Here is a 20,320-nt window from a genome sequence, read left to right as displayed (position 1 = left end):
CTGCATATCTATATCTTTATTATACTTATATTTTTCTGCCAACATCTTTGAAATAATCTGATGGGGACAGATTACTTTAAATCTTCCAAGCCTTTGGGATTTTGGGAGTTGAAGCTTTAAAGGAAGATTATAATTTTAATCACTCAAGTTAGTGATTAAAATTATATAGGGTTTTGTTAAGAGAAAAAAATAAAAAAGAGATTAATAGTTTTTTTTTTCAAAACGTTATAAAAGTATTTTATTTTAGGTTTTTTGTTACCTTTTCTTTTGGGTTATATGTAGGGGAAGCACTTCAATTGTGGTAAGTATAATTCAATATTATGGTAAGTATATGATTTAGGGTTACGGTAAGTATATATTTTAGGGTTACGGTAAGTATACAATATGTATGTAAATGATTTAGATTTACGGTAAGTATTTAAAATTGAAATATATAAATACAGTAAAAATTGAGATAAATTTGATGTTCCGAATTTGAAGTTGTTCAGCCTGTTGCTAAGTGAGAAGTGAAAGATTTATAATTATATTTTTATGTTTCAACATTTTCTGTTCGCAACAAATACGAATCATTTTTGGAACATTCCCGTTACTATGTTGCTAGCAACTTCAAATACATTAATTAAATTAAGGTAATATATATTTGTCTGTTAACAATTCAAATTTAAATTAATCGTACATTTGGAATTCATATACATATAATAATACAATTTTCAAATCCATGTTTAAATAGGTTAAATATAAAAATCTTCTATTAAGTTTATTGTCTAAACTTAGGTTTAGACATGGCGCCGGCCTCGGCATTTAGCATTATTATTGCTTGCTGGTAACACACAACACGTCGGCCAGTGATTTTATGGCCTCGGCTAAAAGATGAGCAGTTGGCTTTGGCTGTTGTAAATTCGATGGCTGTGCTGTTGGTAGCTGAATTTCCTGCTGCTGACGATGTTGTTGTTGTTGTTGATGACGCTGATGTTGTTGATGTTGACGATGACTCTGGTGCTGATGTTGACGTTGATTCTGGTGCTGACGTTGATGTTGGATATGTGGTCTTCTAGGGCTTCTAGGGCGTTGGGGGCTTGACGTCCTTCGATCTTGCGATGGACCTCTTCGCTGCCGTTGTTGGCGACGTGGCGGATGCAACATCGTGTGGTGTAGTTGGTCGCATCTTTTGCACGCTCCCATTGAGGTGCAGGAATTTAAATTATGGCTTCTAGCCAAACAATTGAAACAGTAGCCCAGATTTCCAACCACTTCCCTCCTCTTTTCTACCGACATCTTTTTAAACTTCCGGCAGAACCGTAAGCCGTGGTACCCCTTACATATTAGACAATACAATACCTCCAAATCTCTAGGTATTTGGCTGTTGTTGCTAATGGGGTTACGGCTTGGGCTAGTTATTCTGGTAGCCGTTAGTCTGCGGTTAGATCTGTCAGTAATAAATGGAGATTAGCAGAAAAGACAAAAACAAATTGATTAGTTTGCGTGTAATAATTGAATTGGAAGCTGGAAAGGAAAGGAAATCGGGTTAAAGTTCGGTTATTAATATGAATCGGGTTAGAGTTGGGTTATTAATAAATGGTGTAGTATTATAAGTAATTTTAAGATTCTTGATATATGTGTGAAATATGTTTCCTGTTAAACTCTAGTTGCCTAAAAATGGTAGATAGCATAATTTCACTATGGGTCTCGTTACTATTCCAGAAGATGTGCGTATCTCCGCAATACGAGCATTTTTATCTGTACCATGGAAGATTTTTTCAATCCTACCTAGACGCCACTCGTGCGGTGGTAATAAGTCGTCCATTACGACTACTAGGTCGCCTACCTGACGGTTTGGAGCAGAGTTTTTCCACTTATAGCGTTTATGTAAGGATTTTAAATATTCCTCTTTCCATCGTATGGAGAACTGGTGATGGATGGCTTTCAACTTTTCCCATCTGTTTACGACAGAGATATTTTCAAAAGTTTGCTCGGGAAAGGCCATTAAAGGAGACCCTCTTAGAAAATGTCCTGGAGTTAGTGCTGTTAAATCAGAGGGATCTTCTGATAGGGCAGAGATTGGGCGAGAGTTGAGAACAGCTTCAATTCGCGCCAGTATTGTAGAGAATTCCTCAAAGTTGAATTTTTGGGCGCCTGCTACACGCTTAAAATGAAACTTAAAGCTCTTTACAGCGGCTTCCCATAAGCCGCCCATATGAGGAGCGTGAGGAGGTATAAATCTCCATTCAAACCCGTGGGATATATATTTTTGGGAGACATCTTGAGCTGAGTTTCTGAGAAATGTAGCGAATTCGCGTTCAAGAGCTCTACTTGCCCCAAGAAAGTTCTTTCCGTTGTCTGATGTAACCCTTTGGGGGAGGCCCCGCCTCCCGACGAATCGAGCGAATGCGGCTTGAAACGCCGCCGTACTTAGATCAGAGCAGGCTTCTAAGTGAATAGCTCTTACACTGAAGCACACAAAAACGCAGACGTATCCTTTAACATAAGTGGAATTGCGTAAGGGAGAGACCTTGAGCTCAAATGGCCCAGCGAAGTCAACGCCTGTTGATTGAAATGGTGGCGATAAAGTACACCGTTCAGGTGGTAAGGGAGCCATAATTTGGGAACAGGGCTTTTGTCTTTGTATTATGCAAATCTTACAGTTGCGTATTATGCTTTTTACTCTAGGTTTAAGTCTTGTTATAAAATATTCTGTTTGTATCATTCTGCACATTTGGCTGCATTCAGCATGATACAGAAATTGGTGTAAATATTTTAGATACAAACGACAGAATTGTGAGTTACCTGGGAGAATTATAGGGTAACGCTCATTGTATGGAAGAGTTGAGTTAACTAATCTACCGTTTGCTCGAAGAATTAAGTTTGAGTCCAAAAATGGGTTTAAAGTGTTTAGAGGACTTTTATTTGGCAATTTTTTAGAGGCTTGCAAACATTTGTATTCTTCGGGATAAAATGTTTCTTGAGCCAATGTAATTAAACGTGATTTCGTAAATTTCATTTCCGCATGTGTTAGATTAATCAAAGTCTTTTGTTGATTTTTTTTTCGTAAATTTTTCATACAATTTCTATAAAATCTGAACATATAGCATACAACTCGTAAAGCTTTGCTATAAGACGAGAATCTACTCAAAATTTCATTGTCTTGAACTTCTGTATGTAGAGATTGGGTTTCATTTCTTGATATATCCGATGTTTTAAGGGGATTTCTTTTTGGCCACTCTGTTGCGGGTTTAGTAAGCCACGATGGACCATGCCACCAGAGAGAATTGTGTGCTAGATCTTGGGGCTTGCAACCTCGGGTACCAAGATCTGCTGGGTTATCGTGAGAGGGGACATAATGCCATTTTGCATCTGATACTAATCTATGAATTTGAGCTATTCTGTTAGCGACATATGTTTCCCATGTTGAAGGAGGTTTTGAGAGCCAACCTAGCGTTATAGAGGAATCAGTCCACAAATGAATCTCTTCCGTATTGAGTTTCAATGATGAAATGACATAATTGACGAGATTCGCTAAGAGAACTGCGCCACTTAGTTCCAAACGTGGCAGAGAAACAGTTTGAATAGGGGCAACTTTACTTTTCGCTACTAACAAATTAACGAACGTATTTTGGGAACTAGTCTGACATCGTATATAAATTGTGGCACAATATGCTGTTTTAGAAGCATCTGAGAACCCATGCAATTGAATCTTGTCTGAGGGATTATATTGTATCCATCGAGATATGGAAATTGTTGTCACTTGAGACAGGTCTTGAACAAGTTCATTCCACTTTTGTAGAGATTCTTGTGATACATCTTCATCCCATTCTAGGCATTCCAACCATAGTTGTTGAATGAGTGTTTTTGCCCTTATAACAATAGGTGCTAGCCATCCAGCTGGATCAAACAATTTTGCCACTGACGACAGAATCTGACGCTTAGATATTTTTGTCGCTTGTTCGATTGGATCAAAATTATAGGAAAACGAGTCTGTGAGCGCATTCCACTTAATACCAAGTGTTTTGGTAGAGCTTGCATCGTGGAAGCGAAGAAAATCTGAATCATATAAGTCCTCTTTTGGAATATGTGAAAGCAATTTAGGATCATTTGCAGTGATTTTCTTTAGGGGAAATCCAGCTGATTTCAATACAAAGACAATCTGGTTTTGAGCTAAAATTGCATCTTCTAATGAATAACCTCCTGAAAGTATGTCATCAACATACGTTTCTGTGCGCAGTATTGAAGCTGCTTTAGGGTATGCAGATTCGGAATCAGAAGCTAGTTTCAAAAGGGTCCGAATTGCGAGATATGGGGCACAGTTTAGTCCGAAAGTTACCGTTTTCAATTCGTAATCTTTAATTGGACCATCATCTTGAGGTTGAAATAAAATCCTTTGATAGGGTGTATCATCAGGATGTAAAAGTATCTGACGATACATTTTTTGAATGTCCCCATTAAAAACGTATTGATATTTTCTCCAATTGAGAATTATGGAGATCAAATCGTTTTGAAGTGTGGGACCTGTATATAGAACGTCATTAAGAGAGAATTGGGATTTTGATTTTCTAGAGGCATTAAAAACAACTCTGAGTTTGGTTGTTTTATGATCTGGACGAACTACGGCATGATGTGGTAAATAAAATGAACCATATTTACCGTGGGAGATAATTTCACTAGATGATGTTTCGTCCATATGACCTAGAGTGAGATACTCATTAATAACAGCCTTATATTGTGACTGAAGGTTGGGATCTTTGCTTAGAGTTTTCTCCATGCTCGTATATTGAGCTAGGGCTATGAATCGAGACGATCCAAGAAATATCTTGTCGGGAAACTCAGGTTTGAATGGTAATCGCACCATGTATCTACCATTTTCGTTACGCGTAGTTGTTTTAGTGTAAAACTTTCACAAAACTCATCTTCTGCTGACTTTGAGCTAGCTACTGGAATTTCTTCTTGTTCCCAAAACTTTCTTAGTAGAGTGTTTAGCTCAGAAGTCTCATTTGGAACAACAGTAGTTGTGAATGTCTGTATTGGCTGCGCTTTCATGGGACCACTGAGTACCCAACCAAAAACAGTATTATAGGCCGATGTTTGTCCACAAACATTTTTCTTAATACCTTCAATATTTATAGATTGTTCATAATCATTTCCTAATATTAGATCTATCTGAGAAGATTTGTTAAACGTTGGATCTGCTAGATCTAATTCCTTTAAAACGGTTGAGTAAGGTATTTCAAAAGTGTGCGCTGGAAGTCTTTTTGTTACTTTTGGCAACACTATAGCTTTAATGGGGACTCGTAAGTCATACCTTTTGGCGTACAAAACAAACTCGCATTCTTTGTTTGCTGATTGCTTCTGTCCGCCAATACCGATTATATCGAAATGAGATTTTTCATAGGGTAGCTGAAGACGATTACGAATTCTTTCTGTTAGAAAAGTTCGTTGAGAACCGGGATCAATTAGCGCTCTAATTGTAAAAAGTTCATCTCTGTGCTCTATTTGCATTAATGCAGTTCGCAGCAATATATTTTCATTGCTTGTAGAGCAGTTGGCTTGAAATTGCCTTGAGGTGCTAGGAATTTCATCTTGGGGGTTTATTCTTGAAATTTGAGTATTTGTGGAAGAATTTAGATTTTGATTGTTGTGACTAGTTGCAGAGTCTTTATATTGTGAGCTTTCTGCTGATTGAGTGGAATTTTGTGTTTTTGGTCTCATATGAAGCAAAGTATGGTGAGGTTTTTTACATTGTAGGCAAGTGTATTTGCTTCTACAATTTGCTTTAAGATGAGACGACGCTAAACAATTATTGCAGAATTTGTTTTTAAATACATAATCTACTCTTTGTTGTACCGTGAAGTCTCGAAATTTTGGACATATTCTCAAAGAGTGATTTTCTTTGCATAACTTGCATGACAAGTTTAAATTTTCTTGAGACGTGTATGTTTGTATATCTGATTTGGTTGTATCAGATAGAGTAAAACAATCTTTAGTTGTTTTTATGCTGTTGAGACGTTCCACAGCTTCATATCTGTCCACGAGGAATTGGGACATTTGGTTCCACTTTGGAAGCTCACGTGGAGAAGTTAGTGATTGTTCCCATAACGAAAGGGTAACATTTGGAAGTTTGGTTGAGATCAAACGAATAAGGATAGGATCCCAGCTTTCTACGTTGACGCCAAGCGTTCTGAGAGTAGCTAGGGAATCATTTACGGATGATTGAATTCTTCTGATTGATTCACTTTCTTCATTTTTTGCAGAAGGTATATCAAATAGGATTTTTATTTGGTTGTCAACCAAAACTCTTTTGTTTTCATAGCGGGTTTTTAGTGCATTCCACGCTAGATCGAAATTATCATTTGAAAGGGGATATCTTTTTACTATTGCGCCCGCTTCACTTCTCGTTTTATTCCTTAGGTGATATAGTTTAGTGACTGGTGTTAACTTTGGATGGTTTATGTACACGGCCGTGAACATGTCACGAAATGATGGCCATTGTTCATAACTACCTTTGAAAATTTCGGTGTCACACGGAGGAAGTTTAATGCATGAGGTGTCAGGCATAAAATTTTGAGTGGAAGCTTGCTGGGGTATGGAAAATCTAGCTGATGTATTGAAGCCTTGCATATTGGAAGTGTCGACTCTAAAAGTCTTCACTAAGTCGGTTATTTGCGAATTGCAGTGATAGTATGCTTCAATGCACGCATCAAAATTTGTTTTTGCAATTTCTTTAAATTCTGGGTCTATTGACTCTTCAGAAGCTGTCATTACTTTTTGATAAGAATAATCTAAATTGCCCCATCTCGATTCCAAGTCCTTTAACTTGACCTCGAGAACTGATTCAGTTTGGTCTTCGACACGAATCGTATTAAACTTTTCGCAAAATTGTAATAAATGATCGCATTTAAACACAAAATCTTCCTTTAGAATAGGGTTAGAATTAGGGGTGTTTTTCGATGTCGTAGCCATTTTGACAATAGCGATAGATTTTAAGTTATAATTAAGTTATTACTTATATTTTTGAGGCTATTTGGGAAATAGCACTAGATTTTAGTATCTAGTTTAAATATTTTTTTTATATTTGGGGCTATTTGAGAAATAGCACTAGATTTTGGTATCTAGTTAAAATAGATTATTTATTTTTGGGGCTATTTGAGAAATAGCACTAGATTTTGGTATCTAGTTAAAATAAATTTGGGGCTATTTGGTTAATAGCACTAGATTTTAGTATCTAGTTAAATATTTTGTAGATTTGGGCTATTTTAGTAATAGAACTAGATTTTAGTATCTAGTAAAAATATCTTTTTTAGATGAGGGGCTATTTTAGAAATAGCACTAGATTTTGGTAACTAGCTAAAATTTTATTTATAGAATTGGGGCTATTTAATAAATAGCACTAGATTTAATATCTAGTTTAATTTTTATTTGTAGAATTGGGCTATTTAATAAATAGCACTAGATTTGATATCTAGTTAAATTTTTATTTATAGAATTGGGGCTATTTAATAAATAGCACTAGATATAAGTCTCTAGTTAAAATATTTATAAGATTTGAAACTATTTTATAAATAGCACATAGATTTGAGTTTTTCTTTAAATATTCTTTGCAAATTTGGGGCTATTTTGTAAATAGCACTAGATTTGATTTTCTAGTTCTTTACCGATTATTAATTATTTTGTTTATAGCAATTTTAAAATTTAAACAAATTGTTTGGTATTAGAATTTATTTTTATTATAGAAAATTTTTTAAATTGCTTTAATTCTTTAATTTTCGTACGCTTTATGAAAATTTATTTTAATAAATCGAAAATTTTAAATTGTCTTTCGTTTTAATTTTCGTTCGCTTTATGAAAATTTATTTTAATAAATCGAAAATTTTAAATTGTCTTTGTTTTGATTTTCATACGCTTTATGAAATAAATTGAAAATTTTCTAAATGTTTCTGATTTTAATTTTTCACACGCTTTATGAAATTTATTTTAATGAATTTTTGATTTAAGTTTCCATACGTTTTATGAAATTTTTTTTTTTTTTTTAATATTGTTTTTGATTTAAATTTTTCATACGCTTTATGAAATTTATTTTAATCAGTACATGTTCATTTGGTTAAGGGATATTACCTTGTTTAAATCTGTAGTGCCCAAATCAAACATTACTGTTTTCTTTTGTTATTCTCTTTCCCTTTTTTTTTTTTGTATGATTATTGAAACCACTCAAACAAGAACATTGAGTAATTGGGATCAAATAATTTTGTTTTTTAAGCACAGCAACATTTAGAGAGTTAGAGAGTTTAACAAATGTTTTAATACAGAGCTTTATTTTGAAGAGTTTTTATTTTAACTCAATAAAGAGAATACAATTAACATTTCGTTTCTAAGCAATTGTAGATATAATAAGAGTATGAAATAAGAGTATGAAGTATTAAAGTATGTGTGGGATTATAAGCGGTTAGTGGGTAAAGAAATAAAGTTTGGGTTAAAAATTATTTAGTAATGTATTTTTATATTTTTTGTAATTCAATTTAAATAATTTTATGTATAATATATAGAAAATATCGCATTTAATTTATTCCTTAACTTTTCATATTATCTTTATTAATGAGCGAGTTTAGTGTTTTCGTTGTTCATTATTTGCTTTCGATTTTAGTTACTTGTTTTATTTATCTGTTCTTTGTTTGCTGTGGCTGTATATGTATTTGATTAATTCCAAATACACATAACTTTTTAATTTTATCTTCTTTTTAGAAAATAAAAACCACGTACGAATTTATTAAACAGACTATTATTAAACTTTTACTTGTTTTATTTATATTGTTTGATGTGGCTGTATATGTATTTATTAATTCTAAATACACATAACTTTTTAATTTTATCTTCTTTTTAGAAAATAAAAACCACTTACGAGTTCGCAATTTTTTTTTTAATATTAAATGTCACTACGGTAACCCTTTTTATTTTTCCTTTATTTTATCGTTTTGTGTCTCCTTTGTTTGTGCTTTATTTTATTTTCGTTAATTTCTCATTGAATTGAGCTTTCTCTTATTGTTGTAACAAACTGGGGGAGGAGTTTTATTTTAAGAGAATGCAATATAAGATTGTTCCCTTTTTTTTTTCATTTATTTATATCAATAGAAATTTTTCTTTGTGTATATCTTTTTATTTTATAAATTTTAAACAACAATCACTTTCTTATGTTTCTTGTATGTTTATGCAATTAAATTTTCAGATTTAAGAGGAACAAATTAGAATAATTATTTATAAAAAACTTACTCGATTTTTTAGTTGAGTGAGATTATTTACTTGTTTTGTGTAACAATTTGGGGGTTGAAAATATTTCCTCTTTGTTCTCTTAACTTTTAAATTGTTTTAGTTTTTAAGTTTTTTATGTTTATCAATAGCAATTTTCTTTTATATATGTATGTCTTATATTTTTTCAGGTTTAAATTTCAACACAACAAGCACTTTTTTAATTTTATTTTGTTTAATTGTTAAATTTAAGAGGAACAAATTAGAAAATGAGTTTCCAAAACAAAAAAAAAAACTTACTTGTGATCTTGAGTGATATCAAAACTTTTGGTGGTTGAAATTTATTTCTTATTTGAGTAACAATTTTCTCTTATTTTGTTCTCTTTTCTTTAATTTCTTTTGCTTCTCGTTTTTGTAATATTTTGTGTGTATACTATTTTTTCTCGACAGAAACAAAATTATAACGGTCTTTTTTTTATTAGGGTGGTATTACTATTTAGAAAAAATTTTTTTTTATGTACATACATATATGTGTAGGGGATCACTATACATATATAAATTTTTTAATGCACATATGAACTTCTTTTTTGCAGGAAATTACATACATACATATATTTAGAAGAAATTTTTATGTATATTATGTAGTGTATCACTAAACACAATATGTATGAATAATAACCGCACTTAAATTTTTTAATATGTATGTTGTGTAGGGGATCAATAAACGATTATGTTAATATTGATGTACATATGCAAATATTTAAGCGTGTAAAAAATTTTTTTTTTTATTTTAGCACTTTTCTTGTTTTTGTTGTTTTAAATAAACTTGGTTTTAGTTTTTAATGCATGTATGTGAAATTTTTTCTAGGTTTTTCTTATTCTTTTATAATTTAGCTTTCTTTTCCTTTTTTTTTCTTTTTCAAATTAATTTTCACTTTTTTAATTTAGATTTTAGTTTTTATATAACTTACACTTTTTATTTTATATTTTTCTTTAAAATTTCGCGTAATTTTTATATTCTTTTGTCTTTTTATATTTTTGTTTAAATTTTTGCGTAGTTTTTCCCTTTTCTTTATAATTTTAATTTCTTCGTTTTTATGTTTTCCGTATATTATATGTTAATAAAGTTTTAGGTACTCACTTTGGATTTGGTTTTTTAACTGATTTTGATGTGTGGTTTTGATTTATCGTTTACCTCATTATGCTGTGAAGAGAGTTTGATTGAGCCAAATTAACCAGGGTGACCAGTTCAATTTTTGAAGGACCATGAAATAATCTGATGGGGACAGATTACTTTAAATCTTCCAAGCCTTTGGGATTTTGGGAGTTGAAGCTTTAAAGGAAGATTATAATTTTAATCACTCAAGTTAGTGATTAAAATTATATAGGGTTTTGTTAAGAGAAAAAAATAAAAAAGAGATTAATAGTTTTTTTTTTCAAAACGTTATAAAAGTATTTTATTTTAGGTTTTTTGTTACCTTTTCTTTTGGGTTATATGTAGGGGAAGCACTTCAATTGTGGTAAGTATAATTCAATATTATGGTAAGTATATGATTTAGGGTTACGGTAAGTATATATTTTAGGGTTACGGTAAGTATACAATATGTATGTAAATGATTTAGATTTACGGTAAGTATTTAAAATTGAAATATATAAATACAGTAAAAATTGAGATAAATTTGATGTTCCGAATTTGAAGTTGTTCAGCCTGTTGCTAAGTGAGAAGTGAAAGATTTATAATTATATTTTTATGTTTCAACATTTTCTGTTCGCAACAAATACGAATCATTTTTGGAACATTCCCGTTACTATGTTGCTAGCAACTTCAAATACATTAATTAAATTAAGGTAATATATATTTGTCTGTTAACAATTCAAATTTAAATTAATCGTACATTTGGAATTCATATACATATAATAATACAATTTTCAAATCCATGTTTAAATAGGTTAAATATAAAAATCTTCTATTAAGTTTATTGTCTAAACTTAGGTTTAGACAATCTTTAAACACATATTTTTTGAAATATAAAGCCTACTTTTAGGCTTCTAAATATATACCAATAGACAATATTGCCTATGTTTTAGGATTCCTTAAAAGCTTATGTTAATTTTTCTTATTTATCTGGCTTCTCTTTAAAATCCTACAATTTGTTTTTTAAAACATAATAAAAATATATAAAACAAAGTTTATGTAATAAGTTTAATATGTTTACCAAAAAGGGGTCATGTTATTTTATTTTATTTTTATTAGGCTCTTCTTTATAAATTTCATACCTTTTAACACAAATATTACCAACAAATTAATATGACCTTAAGTTAAAAAAAAAACATTTCAATAATTAATTTACTGAGCTTTAATGTAGAAAATATGTTAAAAAGTAAGAAGTCCCTATAGAGTCTCAATAATGACTCCCTTAAGAGTATTTGGGCCATAAAAAAAAAAACATAAGTAATATTTTAAAGGTTACTTTCTATTTTTTCTATAAAAGTTGTAAGTAAAGAAAAAGTAAAATTATTTTTAAACTTAAATTATGCAACCTGTTACTTTAAATTACAAATTTAAACTCTTATGTTTTTCCTTGAAAACTTTGTTAATTTTATAAGATTTTGCAAAAAACAAAGTTTGTTCAAATACCTTTACTTAGAATATTGTGAAGATGTGTTAAAAACAACAACTTTGACTTTAATACAAAAAGTTAAGACTAGATAACACTTTTTTCTATTACTCATATATATTTTTTTAAGGGATAAAATAAAGTTCTTTTTCTTGAAATTTTTTTTATATTTTATCACAAGATTACCTTAGTTTTTTTTTGCGTATGTGCAATAACAACAATATGATAAACAACAACCGAATGATTGATGATATTAATTTTGACTTTAGACTTGACAGGATATACACACAAGGAAAATATTCACACTTACAAGATTCTAATACCAACACAAATACAAGCACTTTTATACAGGCAGGCTAAAGTATTACCTTCATAAGTTACATGAATTTGCTATAAAAAAAAATATGGGAAGAAGTTAAAAAGGTCACAAAAGCAATATTTTTATACTCCTCATAATACTCAGAAATATTTAGCTAAGACCCCATTATATAAATTCTGGGTCTTTCTGATATTTTAAAACGATCTTGCTTTTCACGCTTTTCTGTCGATGTGTGAAAATCACTCGCATGTCTAAAATATTCAACCGACTGAAACTAATTTTACTCAGATTGTTTATCATATTCTTAGGCAATTTGGTATTAAAAATCAGCAAAATCGGTTTAGTAGGAATGATGTTATAAAAACATATTTTTCAAACTTTATTTTATTAATTGAAATGTGTGTGTAAATCACTCTGGCGTCTAAAATACCGTACAAAATTGAATGAGGTGTACACAAAATGTTTATCAAAGTTCTAAGCATTTCGGTATTGAAAATCTAAAAAATCGGTTGAGTACGAACAATTTTATGAATGAAAATTGCAGACATCCTGAGAAAAATTTTATGTTTTTAGCGCAAACCAGTTGCAACATTGGTAAACTACATATATTGTTGTTGTAATGTGTATATGCATTCAATGTGTTTTTATTGTTGTTTTAATTTTTACTGTATAAGAAAAATCAACAACAGCATATACTGAATCTGTGTAAAATCGAGTGTGAATAGTCATCAAAGTTGAGACTAATAAAATTTCTGTAATTCTTCCTTAAGTTGTCGGGGTATTTTATTTTCAATCATTCTAAAAATAGTATTATAATCCGTATTTTGAAAACTTGTATCATTTTGGATAAATTTTCTATTTTTTCAAAATGCTCCTTAGTCACCTGACCCTGACAAACACATTCTTTCTTTGACTTATAGACAAGATAAAGTTCATGAAAAAAGAAACACAAAAACCACAAAATAATTCAGCTACTTAAAAAAAAGTATAAAAAAAAAACTACAACAATCCTGTTGAACATCAATAGTACTTAAATGCAGTAGAGTTTGACGATGACAATGATGTACTTGATGAAGATATCCTCCCACTCACTTTTATTTATTTGGTGTTTTACACTATCTTAGCTAATTTAAGTTTAAATTTATCACCCAATAATATTTTTTTCTTCATAGTTTTCTATTTAGTATTTTTCTTTCGTTTTTATAGGGCAGTGTAGCTAATGTTGTTGTCTGGTTTTATTTATCAAATAACTAAAAAGTTTAGCACATCTTTTGCATGTTCCCAAAAAGAAAGAAAAAATATTTATCAATGTCTTGATTTTGGCTTAGCAAAGCCAGCCAGTAAAGGAGAAAAGGTTATTGTGTTGTTTTTATGGAAATTTTGTGGTTGAAAATATTTCGTTGTAAAAACTTGAAAGACATATTAAATTAAGAACATTACTTGCAGGTGGATTTACGTTTTCTATTTTATCTTTCACGCTCATTTCAAACTTCCATCAAGTGACCACTTTATAATGATGATTTAGCAGTTTTTTTTTTTTGTATCTGTAAAATGAAATATAAATCCAAAATGACAGTTGTTTGGGTATTAAATATTTTGGGGGTATTGTTAAATATTAAGAAGAATCATTTGGCAGTATATGGGCACTAAATATATTATAGAAATGATAAATTTATAGAGGAGAAAAGAAGAAAAATATTTAATAAAAATTTTAGCTACTTATCATGGTGACTTGAAAGAAGTTTGATGAAATTTTTATAAAATTAAATAAACTCTGTAGTGTTTTGAAAATTTTCTTTTGAGTAGAGCGAACTGTTTTTTATATAGATGGTAATCAATTTAAACTATTGAGTGTAAAATATATTAAATATTTTAAGCTCTCGCAAATTTTGTGGCTGATACAACAACAACATTTACATGAGTTTTGTTGTTCCAAGACTAAGGTTTTTGACAGCAGACTTAGCTTATTCTCCTCACAGTGTCTAAGTATGCACTCTACCATCTTCTCTTCTTATGAATGACTGAATATTTAAGTTAATCGTTTCATGTGTAATACTATAACGAATTTATTTAAAAGTCTATATATTTATTTTTAAATTTTATAAAATTCAAAGTCGACTTGTTTGTGTAAAACACTCTCCATGTCCAATATAAAAATTGACAATAATGAAATTTTTTTCCATTGTCCTAAATAGTTTGTTATTAAAAATTGGCAAAATCGGTTCAATAGAAAAATCATTATAAAGCAAAATGTGACACAACCTTGAAAAATTTCATGTTTGTACTCAAAACTATTTTCAAAATTTTTGGATTTTTGAAATGTCTAGAAGCAAGCACATTGTTGTTGTTTTGATTGCTGTTGTATTTATTACTCATTTTAGGAAAATTTTAATAGCAGACTTTGCACAGTGGATTATATAGGGTGTATGCATCTCATGATTGTATCGTAATGTTAAGATATCAAGCACTAATTATCTGCAGAAATTATAGTTATTATGTCAACAGAAGTCTTCAAAAATGGCGATAGAACACACTACTATTTTAAAGATTTGGGGAGTTAAAATTATACCATATACATGGGCATATTTTTAATATTTATAATTATTTTTTTCAGAATTCTTATACCTTGTTGGAAAGGGTATCTTGTCCAGATTCTATATTTGTAATAAGTTTTGTATATGTTTTTAGCAGACTTGAAATTTATTCATTTAAAATATATAATGTTTGGCTTACCTAAGCAAATTTGACTAGGATTTTAACTATTGGAGCCGTTCGCCGACGATCTAGTTTTAACATAGAATTAAAGTTTAACTTATTATCTAAAAGATATATCAAAATTAGTTGCCTTTTGGTGCCTATAAGCAAATGACATGCAAAAATGTTGAGCAACTCAGAAAGATTAGAAAAAAAAAGTTCAACTTTTTTTGATTTTAGTTGCTTTTCATTGCTTATTTTGCTATGATAGGTTATCAAAATTTAAAAATATACATATATAAAGTAAATTTAGTTTTTAAGAAAACAATGTTTTAATTTTTTTAACCTGATGAAAATTGTAAAAGTTATTCAATTTATAGTATATTCTCCCACAACGCATATGAATAAAAAAAAACAAAACTAAGGCCCTAATTTTGTAAATCACGTCACCAAAGTGATATTTATATGGAAAGCAAAAACAAAATTTCAAAAATATATAAAAGAAAAACAAATTTTTAAAATTTTTGAAATTTTGTTTTTGCTTTTCATATAAATATCACTTTGTGATGTGATTTACAAAATTAGGGCCTAAGTATAAATTTTGTACATTTTTTAATTTACAAGGTTAATTTTTTCGAAAAAGTTTAATAACTTATGCAAATATAAACCGATTTTAACAAGTTATATCTCATTTTTGTCTACATAAAACATTCTTTAAAACGGTGTGCAAAAAAAATAGAGCTTCATAAAAAAAAATTAAAATAACAATTGTTGAATTTGAAAAATTGCGAAAAAAAATAAAGAAATGTTAAACTTTTTATAAAAAAAAACTACATAACTTCATGAAATATACAGACATTTACGAAAGGTTAATTCGATGCCTCTCCATAATTGTCTAAAATTTAAAAATCGGTCTAAAAATATGTGAGTTAGAGGTACCAAAGCACTATTACTTTTATACAAACCTATACTTTTATACCACCTATTCAAAAAAAGAAAAATCTTACAAAAATATTCATCCATTCAAATGTTACAGAATTTTGATCCAAAAACAAGTAAGAAAGTATGGTCGGTCAAGCCCGTCCATATAATACCCTACACTAAGTAAAAGAGCAAAAACATTTTTCTTTTAAAATTTCAATAATTTATATTTTTGAGTGATTTTTGGAAGTAGGCCGTATATGGGAGCTATGACTAATTATGGACCGATGACCATGAAATTAGGTCGTATGTTTTATGTCTATATTAAAGTTAACTAAGTTGAATTTTGTGTGTATACCAAAATTTTTAAACGATTTTTGCACATTAAAGTGATTTTCGGAAGCGGATCTATATGGGAGCTATGACTAATTCTGGATCTATCGTAAAAAAATTTGGTGACATGAATTCTGTATATATAAAACTTATTTGGAGCGGAATTTGTGGAGATACATATATAAATTAAACATTTATGACCGATAAAGTCCAATTTCGGAAGGACATTTGTATGGGGGCTAGGTGAAATAATGGACCAATTTCAGACAGTTTTAATAGGCTTGGTCCTTGGGCCGAAAAAATTATATGTATCAAATTTTATCGAAATATCTTCAAAATTGCGACCTGTACTCTGCACACAAGGGTTACATAGAACGCCAGCAAGACAGACGGACGGACGGACATCGTTTAATCGACACAGAAAGTGATTCTAGACCAATTTATGACCGATCAAATCCAATTTCGGAAGGACATGTGTATGGGGGCTAGGTGAAATAATGGACCAATTTCAGACAGTTTTAATAGGCTTGGTCCTTGAGCCGAAAAAATAATATGTACAAAATTCGATCGAAATATCTTCAAAATTGCGACCTGTACTCTGCGCACAAGGTTTACATGGACAGCCAGCCAGCCATCCGACCAGCCAGACAGACGGACGGACATCGGTTAATCGACTCAGAAAGCGATTCTAAGTCGATCGGTATACTGTAAGGTGGGTGCAAGACTAATATTTTTGGGCGTTACAAACATCTGCACAAACGCATTATACCCTCCCCAATATAGTGGTGTAGGGTATAATTACCAACTTTTTCCACTGTGTACTGTACACTTTTGAAAAATACAAACAGTTGCCGGACGGGGCACGGTCTGAGCTATAAGGCGGGTGAGACAAAGCTTCACAGCCACTTCTTTATAAGTTTTTAACAGGTACTGCAACATGTGGCAGGGCGTTGTCATAATAAAATATTACGATTTTATTGAAACCGATGGAAAACATTCACCATAAGCTTGTTAGAGCAATCGATCTGCTTCAGCGGCACCTTATTTTCAAATTGAAAAACTTCCCGCATACGACGCTTTGCTGCCACAAAATTCAACATTTTCGAAGCAAAAAAAAAACTAAGTGAGAATAAATGACAGATATGTACCCTTCAGAATTATATATAATCTATTAAAAAATCAGCATTCAAAAGATACCAGTTATTGTAAATAGTTCATTAACAATTCCAATTTCTATCACTACGATATTCCACGCATGGTAAGAAGTTTAATTAAATAGTTTTGTCTCTAGTTTGACAAAATGCAAAACATTGACACATGTAATAATTCAGCGATGTGTCTTCCTGCTCACACGCTTTACATATCATATTATCGGATGCACCAATGCTATAAATCCCTATACTGTTTATGAGCAAATCATTATTCTATTAACATTTCAATGATTGTGTATGAGATCTAATACCAATTATGGACCGATCAACATACAATTTGGTCGCTTGATTTGTCAATATTAGACTTATATTCGTACATATTTACATGGACATCCAGCCAGAGGGACAGTCGAAGCATTTTTGTTATTATCCATTTCTTTGTCTGTTTGGTGTTGTAATTTTATAAAAATTCGATTCGTTTAAAATCTAACTATAGAAAGGCAAAGAGCCATGTGTACTGCATTATAGTGATTTTGTATGCGTAAGAGAAATTATGCCTTTTTTGCTTTACGTTTGTAGAAAAAAAGAAAGCCAGATATTTTTAATTTCAAAACATCACCATGCAAACATACATATGTATGTAAGTATGTAACGTACTGTTCAAACATATGTACGTATGCATGTCTACAATGCATTTAATTTCCACTGGATTACAAGAAAATCTTGCATACTTACTCTTATAACAAATCAAGTGTGCTAGTTTGTGTGTGTATACAAATGTTTAACTTATGTTTTGAGTGCTACCAATACTCCCTAGCAAATAAGCTTATTTCGCTCCCTTATAAACACTCTTGCATATGCATGCATGCTTTCATATCCGCTTATGCAGTTATGCATGCTTGTACACAATCAAACCAAATCTAACATGCCGTTTCAGCAAATCATCAAAACGTTGTTGATTTTCTCTTCTTTTTTCTTCTTCTATTCTGTTGCATTCTCCTTTTTTAGCTTTCAATCAAATTTTCTATCGTGTAGTCGTCTAAACGAGCTTAGTTTAAAAAGGCAACACATTTTGTTATCTAAAGAGGGAGGTGGAAATAAAAAGGCGAAAATCACAAAATGCATTGAAGCTTACTTTATTTATCAATGTGTGACAATTCAAAGCACCATTGATTTTGCATTTATTTCTTTTAGTTGATATTTTTTAGCTTTTTTGTAGTTTGTTTTTAGTTGACTGCCAGGCATTTGGAACACACGAAGACACACTTTTGTTGCAGCTATCTGCCTGAATAGTTTTTTGTATGACATTGACTTTTGAACAAAGAAGGAGTAAAAGTAAATATTATGTTGGGATATGTTGATTCAAGAGTTTATGTGGTTTTTGAGAACCAGGTTTTTCAATATTCATCAAAAATGGTGTCAATTATATCAGTTTAATAAATTTTCTATAGAAAGTCTTGATGACATTGCAACACTTTGCTTGCAACTTACACAGTTGGTGCTGGATACAAAAAACCGACTTGTTTGTTATACTCAATAACAATTTAGTCGTTAGCCCACCGAGATTCAAAAGCGTTTATGTCTTCAGATTTTATGAATTACAAACCATAGTTTGCCGATTGAGAGCTCCAGCCTAAATCTCGCCGGATTCCGCTCAGTAACAATTCCTAGCCAATAAACCATTGTTAAACATTTGATAGCTCAAGAATTTGATTGCATCCATAGCTGTTATTTCAATAATAAATTGATAACCGACCAAGAGCCGAAGCTTTTATAACGCAGGATTGTATTTGTCAGCAATTTCTAGTTGTCACAGTTAGATCCAAAGCATTTATCTATTCGGATTGTATTCATCATCGATTGTGAGAACATAATTTTATTTAGAACATAATTTTAGTTAGCGGAAGGGTTGTTGATCGAATATAAGGCTTTGAAGTAGTTTGATAATTCAGAATTCTTGCAAATATCGGACGCGAATTTGCTGAAATCTTCAATACTCCATGACTCTGGCACATAAATCAGGCTGAATTTTACAGATGTCTAATTCAGCCTGTGGATTGTGGCTTATTCGGATAGGTCTCCGACTTAAGAAAACCTTTAATAGCATGATCTTGATGAGATGACCATGCCCTGAAATCGCTCGTGAAGAATGTTCAATTTGACATGAGCTGTGTGACACATAGATCCATTCTGTTGATACCACATGTCGGTTCAACAGATGCTGATAATGATCGACCTATAGCGCTCGCCGTTGACGGTGATAACCTGGTCGAGGTCGTACTCAAAGAAATATGGACCGATGATGCCGCCAGCCCAAATTCCATACCAAACAGTAACTTTTTCGGCATGCGTTGGACGCTCTTGGATCTCATGTGGATTGGTATAGTCCCAAATTCGACAATTTAGTTTGTTGACGTATATTTTCATCCATAAATGGGTCTCCCGGCAAAATGGCGTAACGTTGAACGAACAGAAATCCCATATTATCGTTGAACGTAATGGCAATCAGTTCGACAGATGTAGCTTCCACAATATGACCGGTATCAAAATCAAAGTTCGGAAGTGCCTATTGGAAGACTCTATATATTGCATGATGTCAATGTTGAGGCTTTTGTTGGCATTCGTTTTGTGTTTGTGTAAGTGTCCGATTCCGCTTCGTCCCTAGGGGCTGTGTGATGGCTCTCATTGATTGAAGAGTTCACAAATACTTCTTCAGCATTGGTCGGCATTCATAGACATCAGGAACTGCTTGTAGTCGTGTATTTACATTTACAAAGACCAACATGGGCATGGCTCCTAAATAGTATCTATTCGTTGCAGTACTATTTTATTCGACAATTTCTTTAACATAATTTTCACTTCCGCTCAAGTAAGCCACACTATCAAATTTATATATCTACATAAGCCAGTATAATTTATATACACACGCAGACACTGTCGCCATTTTTGTGGTTTTGCCTACGTAATTAAATTATCATTTAGTGTTGCATTAATCATAATAAAAACAACATGCGCTATAGTAGTAAATACAACTATAAAATATGTCAATCAAATAC

The 20,320-nt window shown here is 31.2% G+C and overlaps 2 protein-coding genes across 6 annotated transcripts in view; one reads left to right on the top strand and one right to left on the bottom strand.

Annotated features, from left to right (window-relative positions):
- Nucleotides 1-20,320, top strand: part of CadN (Cadherin-N) — a 305,582-nt gene that overhangs the window by 157,222 nt on the left and 128,040 nt on the right. The window lies entirely within an intron of this gene.
- Nucleotides 209-9,737, bottom strand: LOC135952454 (GATA zinc finger domain-containing protein 10-like). Its single transcript, XM_065502399.1, has 2 exons — nucleotides 9,253-9,737; nucleotides 209-1,426 (listed from the first exon to the last, which is right to left on the bottom strand). Exon 2 carries the CDS (start codon nucleotides 1,273-1,275, stop codon nucleotides 811-813), a length of 465 nt encoding a protein of 154 aa, XP_065358471.1. The 5' UTR covers nucleotides 1,276-1,426; nucleotides 9,253-9,737; the 3' UTR covers nucleotides 209-810.

This window comes from Calliphora vicina, chromosome 2, assembly GCF_958450345.1.
Source record: "Calliphora vicina chromosome 2, idCalVici1.1, whole genome shotgun sequence".
Lineage (NCBI taxonomy): Eukaryota > Metazoa > Arthropoda > Insecta > Diptera > Calliphoridae > Calliphora > Calliphora vicina.
This window is presented reverse-complemented; position numbering and strand designations above follow the sequence as displayed.